The sequence below is a fragment of the Gouania willdenowi genome, chromosome 6 (genome assembly GCF_900634775.1).
Source record: "Gouania willdenowi chromosome 6, fGouWil2.1, whole genome shotgun sequence".
Classification (NCBI taxonomy): domain Eukaryota; kingdom Metazoa; phylum Chordata; class Actinopteri; order Blenniiformes; family Gobiesocidae; genus Gouania; species Gouania willdenowi.
This window is the reverse complement of record NC_041049.1, coordinates 24,315,389-24,335,593: the sequence shown is the minus strand read 5'-3', so window position 1 is coordinate 24,335,593 and position 20,205 is coordinate 24,315,389. Positions and strand designations below refer to the sequence as shown.

The 20,205-nt window shown below is 39.7% G+C and overlaps 1 protein-coding gene and 1 long non-coding RNA gene across 2 annotated transcripts; one reads left to right on the top strand and one right to left on the bottom strand.

The window, feature by feature from the left end:
- Positions 1-3,251: 3,251 nt before the first annotated feature.
- Positions 3,252-13,245, top strand: LOC114466102 (E3 ubiquitin-protein ligase Hakai-like). The gene is made up of 6 exons (XM_028451571.1): positions 3,252-3,384; positions 5,133-5,309; positions 9,379-9,485; positions 9,557-9,640; positions 9,718-9,791; positions 11,932-13,245. Exons 1-6 carry the CDS (start codon positions 3,372-3,374, stop codon positions 12,941-12,943), a joined length of 1,467 nt encoding a protein of 488 aa, XP_028307372.1. The 5' UTR covers positions 3,252-3,371; the 3' UTR covers positions 12,944-13,245.
- Positions 13,246-17,695: 4,450 nt separating this feature from the next.
- Positions 17,696-18,571, bottom strand: LOC114466151 (uncharacterized). The gene is made up of 3 exons (XR_003674389.1): positions 18,343-18,571; positions 17,980-18,263; positions 17,696-17,839 (listed from the first exon to the last, which is right to left on the bottom strand). It is a non-coding gene; the product is annotated as an uncharacterized LOC114466151 (long non-coding RNA).
- Between the last annotated feature and the right edge of the window lie 1,634 nt (positions 18,572-20,205).

Here is a 20,205-nt window from a genome sequence, read left to right as displayed (position 1 = left end):
TGCTCCTTTTTTCAGGTGTCTGCTGGTGCCAGCTATCTCCAGCTCTCACTGGGTGTTAGGCGGACGTACACCCTGGACAGGGCGCCAGTCCATCACAGGGCAACACACACACACACACACAGACAGACAGACAACCACTCACACTTCCATTCACTCCTACTGGTAATTTAGAGCAGTGGTTCCCAAACGGTGTGCCGTGACTCATGAGGCAAGTCAGGGTGTGACGTACCCTGATAGCACACATACATCTCGCCGACGTCGGCACGATGAATGAAGTATCTGCGAGATGTATTATGGAGAGCGTTTGCTCATTGGGCAGACGTCACGGAGACATCAGCGTTTTGCTGATGTTTACACGATGGATTAAAGACGCTCAGCACGGCCTCTCCACAGCTTATATTAACCTTTATTTAGCTCAGATCATTCAATTAGTATAAATATCTCCATATCCATAGTCGAGTATTTGCTTAAATCTGATAGGAATATGGCAATATCACAACAACAACAACAGCAACAAAAAACAATATACTACCACTAAATAGCTCATTATATGGACAAAATAAAGAGGGACACAGTTCATGATCATAAATGTATTTTCAGCAGCAAAACCAAAAGAGCCCCAGCACAAAAACAGCTTCATGTAAGTGACATTTTACAGTTCTACAATTTTATAAGTGGTATAACCGATTTGGGGAGGGAAAAAACACACAAAATGACATATTAGGAGTAGAATGCCAATGCATGATCTGGGGCCGACATCGGCGAGACGTATGCGTGCTATCTGGGTAGTGATTTATAACCAGAGGTGGGTCGTAACGAGTTACATTTACTCCGTTACATGTACTTGAGTAACTTTTTTGAAAAAAAGAATTACTCACAAGAGTAAATTTATTGAGGCATACTTCTACTTTTACTTGAGTAAATTTCATTTACATGTAACAGTACTTTTACTCAAGTACCATTTTTGGCTACTCTACCCGCCTCTGGAGCTTTTACACTCGTTCCCTCAAGTGAAGCAGTTGTCAGTCAAGCTCAACACCGGTCTGCCTGCCTCTGCAGCCTGCGAGAGACTTTCTATTCATGCTGGGATCCTTTTCAGGGCCAAAAGGATCAAACTGCTTGGTAAAATCGTTGAGAATCAACTCCTGTTGAAAAATTAACCAACACTTCACAAAGTGACTCTTTAGCCTCAAAAAATGCAGGTCACCCTGGAAAGCCTGAGCTTGTGTCACTCTTAAGTTTTAGCAGTTATTTTTGGTTTTCAGTTCAGTTATCTATCTATAATTAATACTGATACAAAGTAAATATGAAAATAAGGTTCAGCATCAAGGAGGGGAAGGCTTGAAGAGTGGATGGGATGGTATGGAGAGGGGTGACGAGGAGAGGTGTGCAGGAGGCAGAGAGAAAGGAGGAGGGTGATGTAAAGAAATTATGTAAAGGAGAGAAGGTGAAATTGCTTTTATTTGTCACGTTTTCCTTACAAACAACAACAAATTATAAGTTCTAAGAATAGATGTTGTGATTTTGATGTTTTTTGAATAAATAAGATGTTACTCACTAGGGGTGTTGAAAAAAAATGATTTGGCGATATATCGCAATATGACGTTGCACGATTCTTGGATTGATTCCAAATGCATCCATATCGATTTTTAATAATAATAATAATAATAATAATAATAATAATAATAATTTGTATTTATTTATTTTGTTTGGCACCGGCAGACCCCCGTGAACCTGAACAGCAATAAGTGGGTCTGAAAATGAATGAATGAATGAATTTATTTATTTTTAACCTTTATTTTACCAGGAAAGTCTTTTCCACTGCAGGAGACATTGTAACTGCACAAAGACGTGCTGAAACCTGGGCATGTTGACCAGCTTGTGTTTTTTCAATAAAATCTAAAAAGAAAGTAATAACTTTCTGCATTTATTTGTTGTCATATACCTCAGTTAAGTTGCACTAAAGTTAAATTTGGTTTAAAAGCCACAGGCAGATTGTATGTTATTTTTTTATTTTAAGTTGTTGGCACATGGCATGTTAAAGCCAATGTTTTGAGTGTAATATGTATATATATATATCATACATATTGTTCTCATGAAGGTGTACAAATGTACAGATTAGTTGTTTCTTAAGTCATATATTTAAAAAAAAAAAATGCAATAATCGCCTTGTACCTTAATATCGGAATATATTGTATCGTATCGTGACGTATTGCCAAATGCCAGGCAGTACACACCCCTATTACTCAGTACTTGAGTACTTTTTCACTGAGTACTTTTTCACTCTTACTCAAGTAAGTATTTGGGATGACTACTTCTACTTTTGCTCATTTATATGGAACAGTACTTTTACTCGAGTACTGTTTTTGGCTACTCTACCCATCTCTGTTTACAACTGCCAGAAAGTGTATGCATCCATGTTAAAGCGTATCTCCCATATTTAAGCACATGTATCCAGTGTCGTATGATATATCATGTTGAACATTATAATTAATAAAAACTGCTTCATTTGAGCAACGTGCGGGTCGCTTAAAATTATTTGTTTTGTCAGGTCCATAATGCAGCTTTCAAAACTTGTATTACTGAAATGAGAAATAATAATAAAAACTGTGGGATTGGTACATTTTTTTTCTAGGGATGTCCCAATACAACTGTTTCACATCCGATATAATACCGATATTGCAGCCTTGCGTATCGGCCGATGCCGATATTGATCCGATACGATATCAGCATGAATCATACATACTTTTATTACTTATTTTGTAGCGTGAAATGTTAGAAAAGGCTTGATCAAGTGATGTTATTCAAACAGAGAACAATAGTCAGCAACAGTAGGTTACTTTGTTGTAGTGTGAATCACAGTCACCTATGGATAGAAGGGCTGCAGCGGAAACTTTTATCGGAGCACTTATATTGGTGATTTTAGATACAGTCCGATAAAATTCGATATTTGTTTTCTGGCTGATATCGGACCGATATCCGATATCAATATCAGATCGGGACACCTCTATCGTTTTCATTCCTTACTTGTGAAGGTATACACTCCCCCACTGCCTCAGGTGTTTAGTCAAATTGTTTTTCATCAACAAAGATTAGTTACACATTTGTTGGTCTTTATTGGGATTTTTTTAATTTATTTTTTTATATCGTATCATGAGCCCTATATCGAATTCCGTATCGTGAGTTAACTATTTTGTTATATCTCTAATATTTCATGCATACTATATGCCACTTTCCTGTCTTGAAACATTGTTTTATCCTGAACTAGTAGCTTTGTTGATAATAACCTTTGGTTGAATGTTGGCGCTTCTCCGCGTGCTGTCAGCCTGAGGATATCCCAGAGTGCAGTGCGCGCCTTGGCTCTTTGGATCATGGACCAAAGCGGTAAGACACACTCAGTCCATCGTTTTAGCAAGATTCACATTAATATCTAATAACTCATCTCCTAAGGGAATACCTCTCTGTCGTTAAAGTATGTTTGGATGGCTACAAAGTAAAGTTTAGAGTTGGTTGTGCGATGGTGGCCTGTAACGTTTCCAGAGCTAACTGTTAGCACGGTAGCAGAAACAGGTTATAGCTCCAGTGTTTCTCCCTCTTTAAGTGAATGTGAGCATTAAACTGAACCAACGGACACCGCGGACTGTCTGTCACTTACCTGTATGTTGTCTTACATTGGTCCGTTGCTTTTAACGAACAGTGTGGTTCACTTACGAGGACGCGAATTAATCCTTGATTATGTTAGCTAATGCTAGCTGTTACAGCTAAAGCTAGAGCAGAGTTAATGCATTTTAGCAGCTATTTGTATCACCTGTAATGCATTTTAACAGCCATGTATACCATCTGTAAGGAGTCTGTGATCTATGATTCTCATACTAACGTATTCTCTGATGTTTGATTTGATAACAGAGCAATGACACTTGTGTTAGCAGCAGGCTACCTAAAGAGGCCAGATACCAACACACCATTTATTAAATTATTAAAAATTTATTTACAGTAGTTCTCTGTTGTGTTTTGTTTTCTTTCTACAGTCCAACACTTTGTATGGATTTTTTTTGGAGTTCCTAAATGAACTGTTGGATTGATTTCTGTGATTGTAACTAATCAGGCATTAGCTCTGATCTTATCGTAATAAGCAGGTTTATAAAATCCATGTGTGCTTAGATTTGTATGCTATGGTTGAACATGCACTTGTGTTAGTGCTGGGCGACATATATTGAGATTCCAGATGTATCGAGTTTTCTATTTTGGTGATGTAGAAAATTACAATTTGCCTCTATCGATATGTATTTATAATTTTTTTTTCATGTCTTATTTTGTATTAAAATATTTGTTTTGGGAGCCACTGCTTTTGTTACTTCTCAGAACAGCATGAAAAGCACAGTTGGATGATCACTGAGTGCGTCCTAACAGACCTAGCCCTAAACTAGCCACATTAAAGAACTCACTCACACGTGCTGTCCCTTAGAGGAGAAAAAGACTAAAGTGGCACATACTATAGAGCTGTTTGTTAATAAATGTTCCATTGTGTATTTTTCACTCCTTTTGTGTATTTTGTTGTCCTGTGTATTTTTTTTTAAGTGATTATTATTTTTCTTTTACCATTTTTAAAGCACTGTGATGTTGTTTTAGCCTTTGTGGTATTTTTGCATCAGCAAATTTAACCCTGAATTGTCTTTCTGGTAAAACGTTATTTGAATGAAAGTTATTGAGATTTATATTGTATATCGTCATTTTGAGAATTAATATTGAGATGTGAATTTTGGTCCATATCGCCCAGCCCTATGTGTGATACGGACATCTGAGAATCAACAGGTCAAATGATTTGGAGAAAGTGATGTGGTGTCTAACACTAACATGTGACTGAAATGGGATCAAACTCTAGTAGAGTGTGAAAGCTCAGATGCTTTAGCAAATACATTTTTTTTAAAAATTTGACTTCCTCTTAACACAGCGTGTCACATATCTACAGCACATTGCCACTCACCACCAACTCCACATATGCAAAGTTAGAATTTAGTCATCATTCATCAGCTCTGCCCTACTCTCCTACCACGTGTTGTCTTTGATGATCACCATGTGAGGATGACCTTAAGCTGATTTTTCTTAATAATGTGTATAATTTTGCTTGACAGATAATGATCTACAAGGAAGCGATGGCTCTGGGAGCTTGGGAGGCCTGGATGTTCGCAGACGAATCCCCATCAAACTCATATCCAAGCAGCCAATAAGAATCAAGCCTCCACCACTCACTAACCCACGCACTCAGAGGCCCCCCAGCAGGCCATGTAAAGGTGACCTCGGAGAAAATGGTAGGCTACCTGTGTTGTATCAAAAAGCACAACTGAATACTGACGTTCACCTAACACAGTTCTTAATTAGAAGTACTTTGATATTCTCAGGGGGGAAATTATGTTTAATACAGTGGCTCCACATAGCAATGATAACAAGTTGAAAAGAAACACTAACAATAGATACATGCAGGATTAAATTCACACACGAGGGGTTTAAGGTTACACTCGACTAACGATTAGATTCAAATCCGGATTTTTAAAAAAAGAAGAAAAAAACTCAAATTAAAAACTGGGATGTAATGATGTATTTAACGCCTTTCATTTTGAATACTTAGAGATCATAGTTTGGAGAAAAAACAGATTAGTCAAAATACAAATTCTTATAGAATTTAAAAAAAATCTAATGTCTTTTCTTCTGTTTGTATTCAATCTTTGTACTTACTGTTATCTTCTCACCTTTTTTTTCTGACTTCAGAAAGCCAAAATGCTGCCACACCTACTCTGACTTCAAACTAATAGGGCTTGATTTATTTGCCTGAACCTGAATCGTGATTTGATTGTTATACTACGTGGTAAATCAGGTGATGTGTTTTGATGAGTGCGAGAAAGACGCACAAAATTGATTCTGACTCGTGTCCGATCATTCTACATGCGTTGTATGGTTATAAGAAGAAAATATTAAAACTTATTGACAATTTAAATAAAACGAGATTCTGTATTTTGTTTAATCTGTTTTTTTCCTCCAAAATATGATTTCTATGTATTCAAATTGAAACGAGTAAAGTACATCATTATGTCCCAATTTTTTATTTTTTAAAAAAAAATTGGGATTCGAATCCAATCGTTGGTTGAGTGTATCCTGCTTACACCTCTAACCACGACCTTGGCTGTGGCAGAGGTGTAAAGAGTACTGATATATGTAGAAGTACTGTTACTTTATTGAAATTGTACGCAAGTATAAGTACGTCATACATAAAATACTCAAGTACAAGTAAAAAGTAGCTCAGTAAAATAGTACTAACTCAAAGTAAAAGTTACTAGTTAATTTCACCCCCCCCCATGTTTATGTTTAGTAATAAATCTTGCCACTGTTCCCTTGCATACAGTAAACATCTCGTGTATAAACTTAAAACACAACTGGAACTGAATTTATTTTCCACAAAGGCATCTATATAAATATAAAATAAAAGGGTTGTCAAAATGTACAATTCTTTTTTAAAATAAAATAGCACCAATGAATTAAATTAAAAAAAAAAAAAAAAAAAAAAAGTATCATGCTCTAAGTGTAGCTCAGGGGTCTGCAACCTTTACTCTCAAAGGAGCCATTTGCTTCCTCTCACCTGGACTAAAGTCCTCCCGGAGCCAAAAATTATCTTCTCAAAGAAGACAATACAGTGTATTAAATTGTACTATTCTATACAGTTAAAAAAAAAAGAATAAGTTAATGTATTTGAAGGGCTACAAAAAATAACTTGATTTGGAGAACACATGATCAAGTTGTTCAACACATGCTAATTGCTCATTTCTTGCTACATATCAAGCAGCATATTTAGCCGGCATGTTGGAAATAAATTTAAATAAATCTGTAACCACACAAATAAAATCTCTATTTTCTTCCAGAATTGTGTTTGTGTTGATTTAGTTATCTGACCACGGATTTAAAACTTAAGGTTAACCACAGGTGTAAGGAAAGTTGATGGTCTGTAGCGAGGTTGCAAAAGGTAAAGTAGGAAGGTGGCCGACTTATTGCACAACGTGATTTATTTTAGGTTAACAAATCGGTTTATCATAATGTATTTGAAGTTAATGTCATTATTCATCAATACACTCTGTAAGAAATAACAATTTATCATTTATTTAATTTTATAAAGCTATAGGGAGCCATTGCAAAAGAGTCAAAGAGCCACATGAGGCTCCAGAGCCGCAGGTTGCAGACCCCTGGTGTAGCTACATGAATGAATGAAAGAGAAAATAACCAGCATTTAATGCTGTTTTGGCTCTGTGCATTATGTTTAATCTGATTGGTCGGCTGTGATGTGATATGCTTGATTGTTGTCTGGTCATTTCATTTTTTGTAGTTTCACAATGTTGGTTTATCATTTTAAAACAAAAAATAATCATTTACTCAATAACAGTTGGGAGTAGAAATGTAATTAATGACTTATTTTAAAACAAGCTTAAGTACAAGTAAAATTACTTATTTAGAAATATATAGTCAAAAAAGTACAAGTACCCATAAAAGCAACTCAATTACAGTAACGTGAGTACGTGTAATCCGTTACTTAGGGCTGTCACTAACTTTTATGCGTTAATTGTGATTCATTAATTACAGGAAAAAATTAAGTGCTAAAAAGCTTAATCGTGTTAATCTTTTGTTTTTTTTGCACCCCAAACAGCGCAGAACCTTTCTCATTGCACGCGTTTTCGGTATACCCATAATACTGAGTACAATGGTAGAACCTTAGGAAAAGTCTTTGTGGGCGTTAATTTTAGTTAAAAAAAACACATCGGATGTAAAACTAAAGCCCTGTTGTGTGTAAATTGTGCAAGAAAGAGTTTGTGGATCAACGGAGCTCTTCCTCTACCAGCCTTCCATCGGAACTCTCCCACCTCAATGCTAACTATGTAGCAGCTAGCACCTCAATGCTAACTATGTACAGGGTTCTCGCCAGCACTGTTGAGCGTAGGGGCCCCCATTGTTGTAATTTTGCTCCCCTACTGTCGTGGTCGGGAACCGGACCACGACAGTTGGTGCAAGGGATCGGTGTCGATGTCGACCACCCACCCGACCTGTCAAGAAACACAGACGTTCGTGTAACTGCACAGCAGAGCACAGTGAATGAAAGCTTGGGTAACACTTTAGTTTAGAGAATGCCTATTAACCATTAATTAGTTGCTTATTAGCATTAGTAACATATTGGCTCTTAATTAGTAATTATTAAGTACTTATGAATGCCTTATTGTACACTTAATGGCAATCTTGCAGTCCAAAGAGGGTTAGGGTTAGGATTAGGGTTTGGGTTAACCTTAACCCTATCCCTAATCCTAAACCTAGCATGTTAAGATTGTAATTCATATAAACAACTTCCTTACTTAATACTAATTAAGTAATAATTATGAGGTTATTGAGGGAAAACTCTTAGTTAATGGCTTACTGGTTGTATATTAAGGCCATACAGAATAAGGCATTAATAAGTAGTTAATAATGACTAATTAAGAGTCAGTATGTTACAAATATGCATGCTAATAAGCAACTAAATAATGGTTAAGAGGTGTTCCCTAAACTGAAGTGTTACCAATGCTTGTTGACCAGCTCCTTTTCTTACACAATCATTTGAAAGTGAACACAGCAACGATGATGAGTAGCTGCACATTTGTTTCAGCACTTACAGTCCCTGGCAATAATAATTCATGGTGTTCTTTTATCTATCCACCTTTTATTTAAAAACCCAAATTCCACAAGTGTTATGAAAGCTGATATTGTAGGTTTTCTCATCCTCTGCATTAGTGGTGAGTATTGGCAAGGATGATGCGATACGATACGTATCGCGATTCTTGGGTCACGTTGTTACACACTGTTATCATAAAATAAAGTGCAACAAGTTTCTTTTCACTGAAACTACTGTGTAGAAGTCTCAAAGTAACCATGACAACATAATGATGGCATTGTAACAACTGTAAGTGAGAACATTAAGGATAAATCACCCTGAGTTACTGATAATGCACAAAAAAAAGAAAAAATTATAATTTATCCTATTGTGTCAGTTTAAACACTGATCTGAACAGATTTTATGAAAATAAAATGTCTGTGCATACATAAATATTGCAGGCATTACACACTGCCATCATAAAATCAAGTGCATCAAGTAACCATTGCAACACATTGAAAGCATTGTAACCACTGAAATATTGCACAAATACACAAAAATATTGATTAAATATAAAACAAAAACAAAAACAAATCTATTTTTAAAATAAAAAATAGATTTAAAATCGGCACCCAAAAAATCGAGATATATTGTGAAATCGATTTTTTTTCTTCACACCTCTACTCTGCATCAATAAAAACGCTTCTCTTTTGTCACAGATAACTATGGACTGAAGCAGGAGGACAGATTTGACTGTGGTGCAAAATCTGGCGATGTGTATGCAGGTCAGAGGAGATTCCCACAGGCCCTGTTTTGGGATTATAAGGTATGTGGTGTGTGATCAGTGAACCAGCTCACAGCACAGCAGTCTAACGGTAGAAATCTTTTTCTCTGCAGTTAAATTTGATTGGAGAAAGGGATGACGTTCCCATCCACTTCTGTGACAAATGCAACCTGCCCATTCAGCTGTATGGACGGATGGTAAGCACTCTAACTTTTCCCTCTGTAGCTGCTTTGGAGACTTTTCACCACCTCTAACTTGTCCTCCATCTCCTCAGATTCCCTGTAAGCATGTGTTTTGCTACGACTGCGCTCTGCTGCATGAGAAGAAAGGAGACAAAATGTGCCCAGGGTGAGCCTGAAAAAAAACTCTTTAACCTCACTGAGGCTGCTTTTGAGTGCTAACTGTATTGTTAGGTTTAATATATATAAAATAACTGCGACACAGACGTTTAACGGCTGTCCATATGATGAAACAATTAAGAGCTGGAAAGATGTAATCAACATTTTATCTTGAAAAGCATATGATAGAAATCCAATCTGTTTAAAATGAGGGATCTAAAAGTCGGCTTAAAATGTGAGTTACAGAGTCGCTAAAAGTTTTCTAACACCAATCTGGGAGTGGGAATAAAAGCTGCTGCTTTATTTTCATAGGGATCAAAGCACTATTTCATCGACTTTGGTGTTTCTTCAGAATCAGAAATGTTTTTAATGGCCATGTACAGTTTTAAGGACAGTACACGGAATTTGTCTTGGTAGTTGGTGCACAAAAAAAATAAAAAAAAACAAAGAACAACCCAGCAACAATAATAATAATGATAAATATAAGGGATGAGGGATAAATAAAGGATAGATAGAGAATATAGGATAAATATATATATGTATATATATACAGTGCAGCAGATAATGTCATCATGGAGGTGGTGATCGGGTGGGGGGGGGGTTCAGTGGGTGACTTGGGGTGTGTTCATGTGGATGGTGGCAGTGGGAAAGAAGCTGTTTTTGTGTCTGGAGGTTCTGGTCCTGATGGACCGAAACCTCCTTCCAGAAGGGAGAGATTGAAACAGTTTATGACCGGGGTGGGAGGGGTCGGCCACAATCTTTCCTGCACGCCTCAGATTACATCACTGTACTTTAAGTGTTTAAAGTAATCACTTAAGTTTATGTGTTTATTACATTATTAAAAGTTCTTGTGAATGTTAAGTAAATTAATTTACATCATAAGCTGTGCAAAGATTTTAGGTCAAGTGAAGATTACATGGCTGAAGGTGATTATTTAACAACAAGAGGAAACATTTGTATGAGTGTTGTTTCAAACTTGCTTTTCTTGATGTTTGGTTCTGTTTATTGTACTTTTAAAATGGATTGATACTTGAAAAACAAATTGAAGTCACTAGACTATACTGTATATTCTGCCTTATTATGTGGTGAGTGTGCACCTTTCTTTAAAGTTTGTTTAAAGCTGCAGTTTGTAAGGTTTTTTTTGTTTTTGTTTTATTTGGTCAAAAACCAATAATCATCTTATTATATTGTAATCCAAAGTGTTCTGAGTGGACAGTGAATCTCTTCTCCTTCTCATGGCCCTGTAAATGAGCTTTAGAAATACAAGAGTGTGACGCGGGACTTCAGCCAATCAGAGATCTTTCTACCAACAGGGCGATCCCATGAGCTATTTTGAGTGTTACTATTGGCAGCTCGAGCTGCTCATAAAAAGTCCATGCACGTTCTGGATCTGAGAGTAGGGACAGTCCCATGGCATGTCTTCCAGCAGAAGTCTCTAATGCGGCTTTAGGCACAGCGGTTAGGAGGCAAAGCAAGAGGAAATAGGAAGACCGAGGTGGAGAAGCAACAGAATAAAGACACAAACTGGTTCAAAAGGAACAGAGTCCGCAGAGTTGGTGTGTGCAGGGGACTGTGAGCGATCCGCTTTTAGTCAACACAGTCTGCCCTGAGTCAGAGAGAGATAGTGATATTACTCAAAATAAACAGCCTCTGCTGTCCACACAGCAGTGAGTGATACTTGCTTTCATGTCTTTAAAACATCAGAAAACTCTCCAATAACACAAAGTAAAGTCCCCACATTTGTTACTAGTCTCTATGGAGAAAACAGTCACAAAGACTTCCACAGTGTGCGTGTACACAAGAAGACCGGTGAGGTTCCTTCAGGAGGGGAGGGGGGAGCATGGAGCGCCTAACGATTCTACATACTGACTTGAAGGTTTCCATGACATTTAGTTTTATGGTAATTGTACTTAGAACATGTTTGCTAAATTGTTTACCTAAATTATAAAAAAGTGCTCTGACAATATTCCGTCTTAAATTATCCTTTTACCCCTTACGAATATGATTTTAAATAGGTAAATTTGGTTTAACTGGTAAATTACTTGCAAAATAGTCTGAATGATCTACATGAAATAATTGTGATTGTGGATGTTTTCTCTGTGTCCCACCCCTGGTCATTGACGTGTCACTGCTTGTCTCTGTGTGTCCAGGCTGACCCTGTACAGCTGCACAGATCCTGTCCAGCGTATTGAGCAGTGCCAGCGAGGTTCCCTCTACATGTGCAGCATCGTGCAGGGATGCAAACGCACCTACCTGTCCCAGCGTGACCTCCAGGCTCATGTCAATCACCGCCACCTGAGGGTAGCCAAGTCCTCCTCTGGCCGCCAGGAGCCCGTGCACCTTCCCCCAGGGCCTGAGATCCCCGACCGCTTCCGTGTGCCTCCACCCCACCTCTCCAAGAACCATATCCACCTTCCCAGCCCACTGCAGCACAGCAGCCACGACCCCTACAGCCAGCCCCCACCCATCCCTCATGACGGCCCTCACCCGCCCTCAGCCCTCGGTTCTGAGACGTTCCGTATCTCCACAGTAACGACCCGCACACACAGTAACCTCATCACAGTGCCCATCCATGATGACTCCTCCTCCTCCCGGGACCCGCACTCTGGTGGGCCGGGCCCCGGCCAGCTTTCCCATCATCACCCTGGGGAGTATCCTGGCCAGCCGCCTGTAGTGCCACATGCTCACCACATGATGGCGCCACCACAGCAGCACTTTGGCCCTCCGCCTCCACCTCCTCCACCAATAAACCACCCCATGCCTCACCCTGCACAGGCCTCAGGAACACACATGGTGTACAACCAGGCCCCTCCACCCCCTCTGTCCAATGCCCCCCCACCTATCACTCCACCACCCGGGCACCTCATGGGTCAGCTTCCTCCCTTCATGAACCACCCGCCCCCAGGTCCTCCCCCACAGCACAGCGGACCCCCAGTTAACGCCCCGCCGCCACATCACTATAACCCCAACTCCATGCAGCAGTTTTCAGAAGACCAGGGCACACTCAGCCCCCCCTTCAACCAGCCAGGAGGGCTCAGTCCAGGGTTGTGGCCCACACCACGGGGGCCTCCACCCTCCAGGATGCAGGGCCCCCCTCCCCAGGGTCAAATGCCTGGGCCCCACCACCCAGATCAGGGTCGTTATCGTTCCTATTATCAGTAAACTCCCGTTGCAGACAGACTAATGTAATTCTGCTCCAAACTCCCAGTCTGGAGAACATGACGTAGAGTTTTCCAACTGTAGGGTTTTGATTTGGAGTTAAATGGCACAGAGCAAATGTGTATGTGCTGCACATTTTAGTGACCCTGTTCACCCGTTTTAGAGTTTTGACTTGGAGTAGAGCAGGAACGTTTGCCTTTTCTAAAGACTAACAGGTAACTGTGTGTATATACGTCTGCTGATGTCACACCTGATCTGTACATTAAAAAATGTTGTCTCAATAAATTTTTAACAGATTTCACTCATTTTTGTTTGACATTCCAACTAAAGGCGGGCATACACTGCGATTTTTGACTGGTGCATCTATTTTTGGGATTGTGCCGAGTCTCGGCTAAATTGTGTGTGGTGCATCGTGTAGTATACATGGGGAAGCAATTAACATCTCACAACCAGCTCCCAATCAGCACTCGCATGGTCGTATGGAAATCAAACCTGTTTGAAATCCTGGTCGCCCCTCGTGAGGGTATCCCACTGTTGGAGCAGTGACACAGACCGACTTACCTTAAACTCTCACACTACACATGCACAAACACCGTTGGACCGCTGTAGAATTGATGGATCGTACTGCCCACATCTGTCCAGCCAATTCCTGGTCCATCGCATTGCTTTTTTTTTTAAGCTATTTTTGCTGAGATTTGCAAGTGTCTCTCCACTTCTTCTGTTTTAATGGTGATGCTTCTGGGTTCTTCTAATTAGTACGTTACATTTCTGGAAACAAGACGCCGATGTGTCATGTATGGACGTACAGTCTGAGCAGTCAAATCGTGTTAGGGTGTCAGTCCCTACAGTGTGAGAACATGAATCGTGAGCTGCGCACATTCAGACTGCAATTGAGTCACACAGTTTGAGCTGGAGCCGTGTATAACGATTGAAAAAATCGCACAGTGTCCGCCTGCCTTAAGAAACACCTTAGATGGTCAAAGAAACCATGTGTGACAGAGTTATCACTTGGATGATGATTACTGCTGCTAGCAGATATTAATCCAATCTCTATTATTCTTGGGGCTGCAGTAAATATGATTATGATAATAACTAGAACTGCAAGCAGTTATGAAAGGGGGCCAAGCCTTCCCGCGTGACTCGGCCCCCAGGTTTCGGGGAGCCCGTGGAAGTACGTCACGAAGGATGACTGGCTTGGGGCGAGCGTCAGGACACAGTCCAACGTGCCATTTGCTGTGAACAGGTGGATATGAAGTTTTGGAAGATGTGATTTAAAGAGTGAAAGTTACAGGCCAAAATGTGTTTCCACCCATTATAGCGCCACCTAGTGGTGCACTTTTTGGTATGGGTGGTCTGTGTGCTCTTCTATAGTTAACCTGTAAATTTCACATTCCTCAACATAATACTTAAGCTGAAATAAGGGTTTTTTTTATTTATATGTTATGTAGTAATAAGCCACACCCACTTTGACCAATTGCGAATAAATTTGAGATATGGCCTCAGGAGGCACCCAAGATCATACCCACCAAATTTGGTAAAAATTGGTCTTGCCATTTAAAAGATACAAATACTCCATTGTTGCAGCGCCCCCTAGTGGTGTAATGTATTAAAATTGTGCTTATACCCTTGCAGTCACATGCCAACCAAAGATCTCAGATTTGGTGTTGTTAGCATTTATTTTGACCAAGATATGCAACAGTTATGCATTTTTATATCTAGCGAGAAAGGGATTAATAAACACCCAACACTTAAATGGAACCATTTTGACAATGAGAAGAAAGACATTGATAAGTACCTTGTACTTGAAGAAGTAACAGAAGCAGAGGTGGATAGAATTATCACAACCTGTACCTCAAAAAAATCCAGAGACGTTAATAATCTAACTATGAGTCTAATAAAAACCATAACAGCTGAAATAACCCCGCCACTAACACATATAAGTAATCTCTCATTTAAGAATGGTGTTTTCCCAGAAAAAATGAAAATTGCAAAAATCAGACCGATTTACAAGGGTGGAGAAAAATGGAATTTCACTAATTATCGACCTATATCAATATTACCACAATTATCTAAAATTCTGGAAAAACTCTTCATAAAAAGACTCGACAAATTTATAGAAGACAATAATATACTACATGAAGGACAATATGGGTTTAGAAAAGGACGTTCAACAGCAATGGCTATAATTGACATCACGGAGAATATAAGAGTAGCATTAGAAAAAAAACTATTTGTATTCGGAATTTTTCTGGACCTAAAAAAACGCCTTAAAATGGATTAAAAGCTATATGACAAACAGGAGACAATATGTTGACTTTGAAGAACACACATCAAAATGCCAAACCATACAATGTGGTGTGCCACAGGGTTCAATTTTAGGGCCAAAACTGTTCATTTTATACATAAACGACATTTTCAAAGTCTCACATAGCCTCAAACTAACGTTGTTTGCAGATGACACAACCATCCTATGCTCAGGTAAAGACATTAAAACTCTAGTAGAGTCAACAAATGAAGAACTATCAAAAATTAAGACATGGTTAGATGTAAATAAACTAGCCCTAAACATCAGTAAAACAAAATTCATCAATTTCGGAAAGAGAAAAATAACAGGAAATATAAGACTGAAACTAAACATGGAAATAATAGAACAAGTGTGGATGGACGACAAGCTGACCTGGAAAAAACATATACAAATAGTTAAAAACAAAGTTGCCAAAAGCAGTTACATCCTATGGAAGCTTCAACAAATCCTACATACCAAATCACTTAAAACAATCTATTCTTTTTACATAGATTACATAAAGCACCACACAACGCACACACAAACGAATTATTCGAGAAGGCAAAATACCTAAAACTGCAAGAAATAATACACTACAACACACAAATACACGCATTTAGGGCTTCATCTAAAAAACTACCACATCAAATACAAAAACGTTTCACATAATTAATGTTATGCAGATTTCAGTTCAGTTTTGGTCCGGCCCTCCATAATATTTTCTTATTCTCACGTGGCCCCATGTAAAAAACAATTGTCCACCCCTGACATAGACAGAAAGAAGCGCTGCAGTAATATGCTATTAACAGAGCATGTTATATTACTGTGATGTTGCTGTTGGACTAAAGTTAGCTTGTTAGCTCCTCTGAGGGAGGGACTTTGGGAAGTTTGGAGGCAGGGCTAGAGAGCAGCGGGGAGGGATTGGGAAAGAGGGATCTCAGAGGTGTGCACGGCACCTTTAAGGAGATGGAGATGTTCTTTAGGTGGTGGAAGGCTGTTTTTGTTTTTGATTTAATCTAACTGCTGAATGTCAAATCTGAGTCAATCAGAACAATCAAGGTTCTAGCGTTTTTCCACCTGTTCTTTGATCACCACCAGTTTAAGTCAATTATTATATAAAATGAGATGTAGCGGCTCTTAAACTATAACACGGAAGAAGAACATGGAACAAGAACAAATGAATACACATTTACATTTTTATTTGTTTAAAAAAATGTTTGTGAAAATCCAAAAAAATTATCTAAAACAAACTATTGAATATATGTATTTACAAGAACAAGCATTTAGCATTTGAAAAAGAAAGTCTTGATTCTTTTGAAACGTTTTTGAATCCTCTTCTTCAAAGAACCAAAACAGCCGGTAACTCCATCTGAAGACTGATCCAGAACGTCATCATTTAAATGAGGAGTGGGAGCAGACACCAAGTCCAAGTCAGTTAGAGGAGGGAGACTATCAGCTTCTGCTGTGGCCAAATTCAGTGTGTCACTATCTGATGACTTGGATGCAGAGGCATCATCTAGAACAGACTTTTCATCTGATGCATGGCAGGAGGTCTCATCAGCCTGTAAGGAGGTTTGATGGTGTCTGCTGGTCTCCTGCTGGTTGAGGTGGGATGCGCTGAAGAAAGGGTGGAACTGAGCCTGACAGGGAGAAATCCTTTCATTTCCATCCAAGCAGAGAAGCTGCTTCAGCAGGTCCACGAAGGCTTTTCTGTCCTCAACCTCACCACTTTCTTCTCCTGGATGAACCTGCATTTCAATACAAAAGACTGGTCATTACATAAGCTCACACATCAGGCATATCAGTGAGTAGTTTATGGTCAAGATATCTCACAAACTTCTTGACAGTCAAGATTTAATCAGGACAGTGACATTTATTGACCTTTATGAAAAACTTACATTGACCAGATCATCCAAAGAAGAGAACTCAACTAAATGGTGTTCCTCCTTAGTTGAGATGCTGTTACCAGCTTCATATTCCTCTGGTGTCTGGGGAAACAAGATGAGTATTATGAAGTTCATTGTAAAGTTAAACTTTGGTGAACTTGAGTTTGCCAGAAAAAAAAAAAAACTTCAGTTTTACCATCAGTCGCCATTTTGAGCCCTCCTCAGCCTCACAAAATAAGCAACTGGTGTAAGCCCCGGCCTGAAGCTGGTCGTCCGTCAGTAAACCAAGAAGTTCTGAAACACGCTTCATCATTTGGTATTCACAGAAGACAGAGAAGAGGTTTTCTCCAATGTAGAGGAATACAAGCAAACAACCAAGGACCCACACATCAATGGCCTCACTGAAAGGAAGGCCAATGGAGACTTCAGGAGCCCTGAGAAGCAAGGATGCGAGATAAGAGTGAGAATCTATGACCAACATATCATTACAATGCATTACAGGTTTGTCCTAACCACAGCTAAGCCATGTGAGGAGAAATCCTCCTACCTGTATCCTAGAAGCTGAATTTCAAGGCAAGGCTCCATGCTGGAAGTTTTAACAGCCACACCAAAGTCGATTAATTTCACCTTCAGTTCCTGGATATTCCTATTGACCACCATGACATTGTCAGGTTTTATGTCTGTGTGGATGATTCCAAGGCCTTTTAGGGCATCTAAAGCCACCAATAGCTGCATAAACGAGATCAGAAGACACAGGTTTAGAATAAACGTTGTACATTTGCTGTATGAGCTCAGGTTTTAAAACAGGATTTCTTTCATTCTTTGTTTAGGTGTTACAGTAAGTCTAAAATTCTGCGTGCCAACCATACCTGCTCAGCAATTGTACGGATATAATTAACACTCAGGGGTTCCCACTCTCGGTTTTCCATCAGAGTGTGAAGGTCGATCTCAAGAAGTTCAAATGCCAGGCAATTGCAGTCCATGTACACAAAATGCTCGTAAAACGTAAGCAAATTTGTGCAAGTAAAAGCTCCAGTGACACCTGTTCCTCTGCTGGCTCCGCCTCCAGGATGTACTGCTTCCTGATGGAGTAGAACATGCTGCACTCTCTGCTGAAGTCTCTGAAACAGTCCTTTTCATTGTCCCAGTTTACCTGCACAGAACCAGCATCAACCAGCCTCATTAAACACAGTTTGTTCCATAAATGAAGAGTGAAGTGAAGCAGATCTCACCTCAGTAGCCAGACGCAGGATAAACATGGGCAGCCCCTCCAGAATGGGAGTGTGTTTCTCCAGTAGTATTGGTAGTTAGATTCCCATCCTGTGACGGGCTCAGTGTTTATAAATGATTCATCATAACGTGACCAGAGGTTCGGAACCACCTGGACTGACCTGATCTATCTCCATGGAGAAGTAGTCCTCCAGCAACTCTGCCTTTTTCTTCAGGAAGTCCACGATGTAGTGAGCCAGACCTTCTTTAAGACCGTCTTCTTCTGTCCAGCCGCTCTCGTCTGAGTCCAAAGCCAACATGGCCAGTTCATAGAGCGACGCTGGAGTCTGGAAACACATTAACACAAGGTCAGTGTTTGATTTCACGCTATTTACCTTCTGATTGAGAAATGATTTCTGAGTTCCTGACAAAGAGTAGTGAGATATATATATATCTCACTACTCTTTAAGCAAACTTATCTGTCTGCACTCGCTCACTGCGCGTAAACATGTCATCAAATCGTAGGTGACGCATGATGTCTTGGAAACGGTTTCGTGACATAATTCCAGTGATAAGTGGGTTTCCCAGGCATGCTGACCAGCTGTCACGCAGAGATGGAACCTTGGTCACCCCCCTCAAAATAATAACAGAAATAAATGCCATTAGTTCATGGAGGATCATGAACCAGTCCGTCTGCTCCGTTTGCCGTGCATGCTGAATAGTCCATTCTTGAATGGTACGGAGCATGCCAACAGTAATGAAACAGAGGAAGCTCTGAAGGCGACTCCTGATTCTTCTTCTGGCCTTTGCTGTTGGCTCTCCATCTGCAGCGTACGGTTCCATTGGAGTGAAACGGAGAATTGTACCCACATGTTCTTCATGCCACACTGTGCCCTCTTTCGCCGTCTCTGTAGGCTCACTCTCCAACCGAGCTCTCTTTTCCCGATGAGGAGCAGTCTCGTCATCTGCAATGTGAACAAATTCAAATTATTCTTTTGTTTGGTTTTAAATAAAAATAAAGTCAGGAAATGAAAATAGGATGTTTGGGAAATCTAACCTGAAGACAGCTCAGAGTCCGAATCCGAATTTGGCTGAAGGTTTATGTCCTCTCCATCTGAGTCACAAGGGTTTGCCTTGTTCAGGATCAATTCCAACGCTTCTTGAGTGGTAAGTCTTCTCTGCATTTTGAGTAGAATAAGTGTGGAGTGTCAGCAGGTGGAAGCAGCCAGCTATTTATTCCCCACAGCACAAAAGGCTGCATGACAACAGGGTATTCCAGGGGTGTCCAATTCCGGTCCTCGAGGGCCACTAATCAGCACACCTTATTCAAATGATCATCTAGCTCTGTAGAAGCCTGATAATCATTTGAATCAGGTGTGTTGGAAGAGGTGACTCTGTTTCTTTCAATGTTTGTAGTCTGTGTTTGTTCTCCCCCAGCATCAAGCAGAACGAGTTAATAAACGGGGCATTGTGACTTTAGCTTCCAGGGCACTTCCCCCTAACATTCCAGACTTCCATTGTTAGAGTCAGGCTCTCCCCCCTGCTGATTTCTCAGGTGATTCATTTACAAATGAATAGATGCAAATTGTAGCCATCAGAGTCGTCAGTTTGGTCCTAGAGTTCATTTGACCCTGCTCTGGGACTTCTGGGGGGATATAGAAATCCCTGGGACTTCTAGTGTTAAGCAGTGTTTGAACGCCTCATTTCACACAGTTTAGACAATAATATCCTTTACAAGATAAAACGTTACTGCTTTGGTTACATTAGGTCTGGGTGATATGGACCAATACTCATATCTCTATATTTTTCCTCAAAATAGCTATAAGCGATATAAACTCCATTTATTTATTTTAATAGTTTTACCAGAAAAACAATAATGGGTCAAA

Excerpts from the sequence above, each read along its gene's own strand:
- LOC114466102 (XM_028451571.1), top strand. Across the intron at positions 5,310-9,378 it reads AGGTGACCTCGGAGAAAATG|ATAACTATGGACTGAAGCAG; the intron begins GTAGGCTACCTG and ends CTTTTGTCACAG. Across the intron at positions 9,486-9,556 it reads CCCTGTTTTGGGATTATAAG|TTAAATTTGATTGGAGAAAG; the intron begins GTATGTGGTGTG and ends TTTTCTCTGCAG.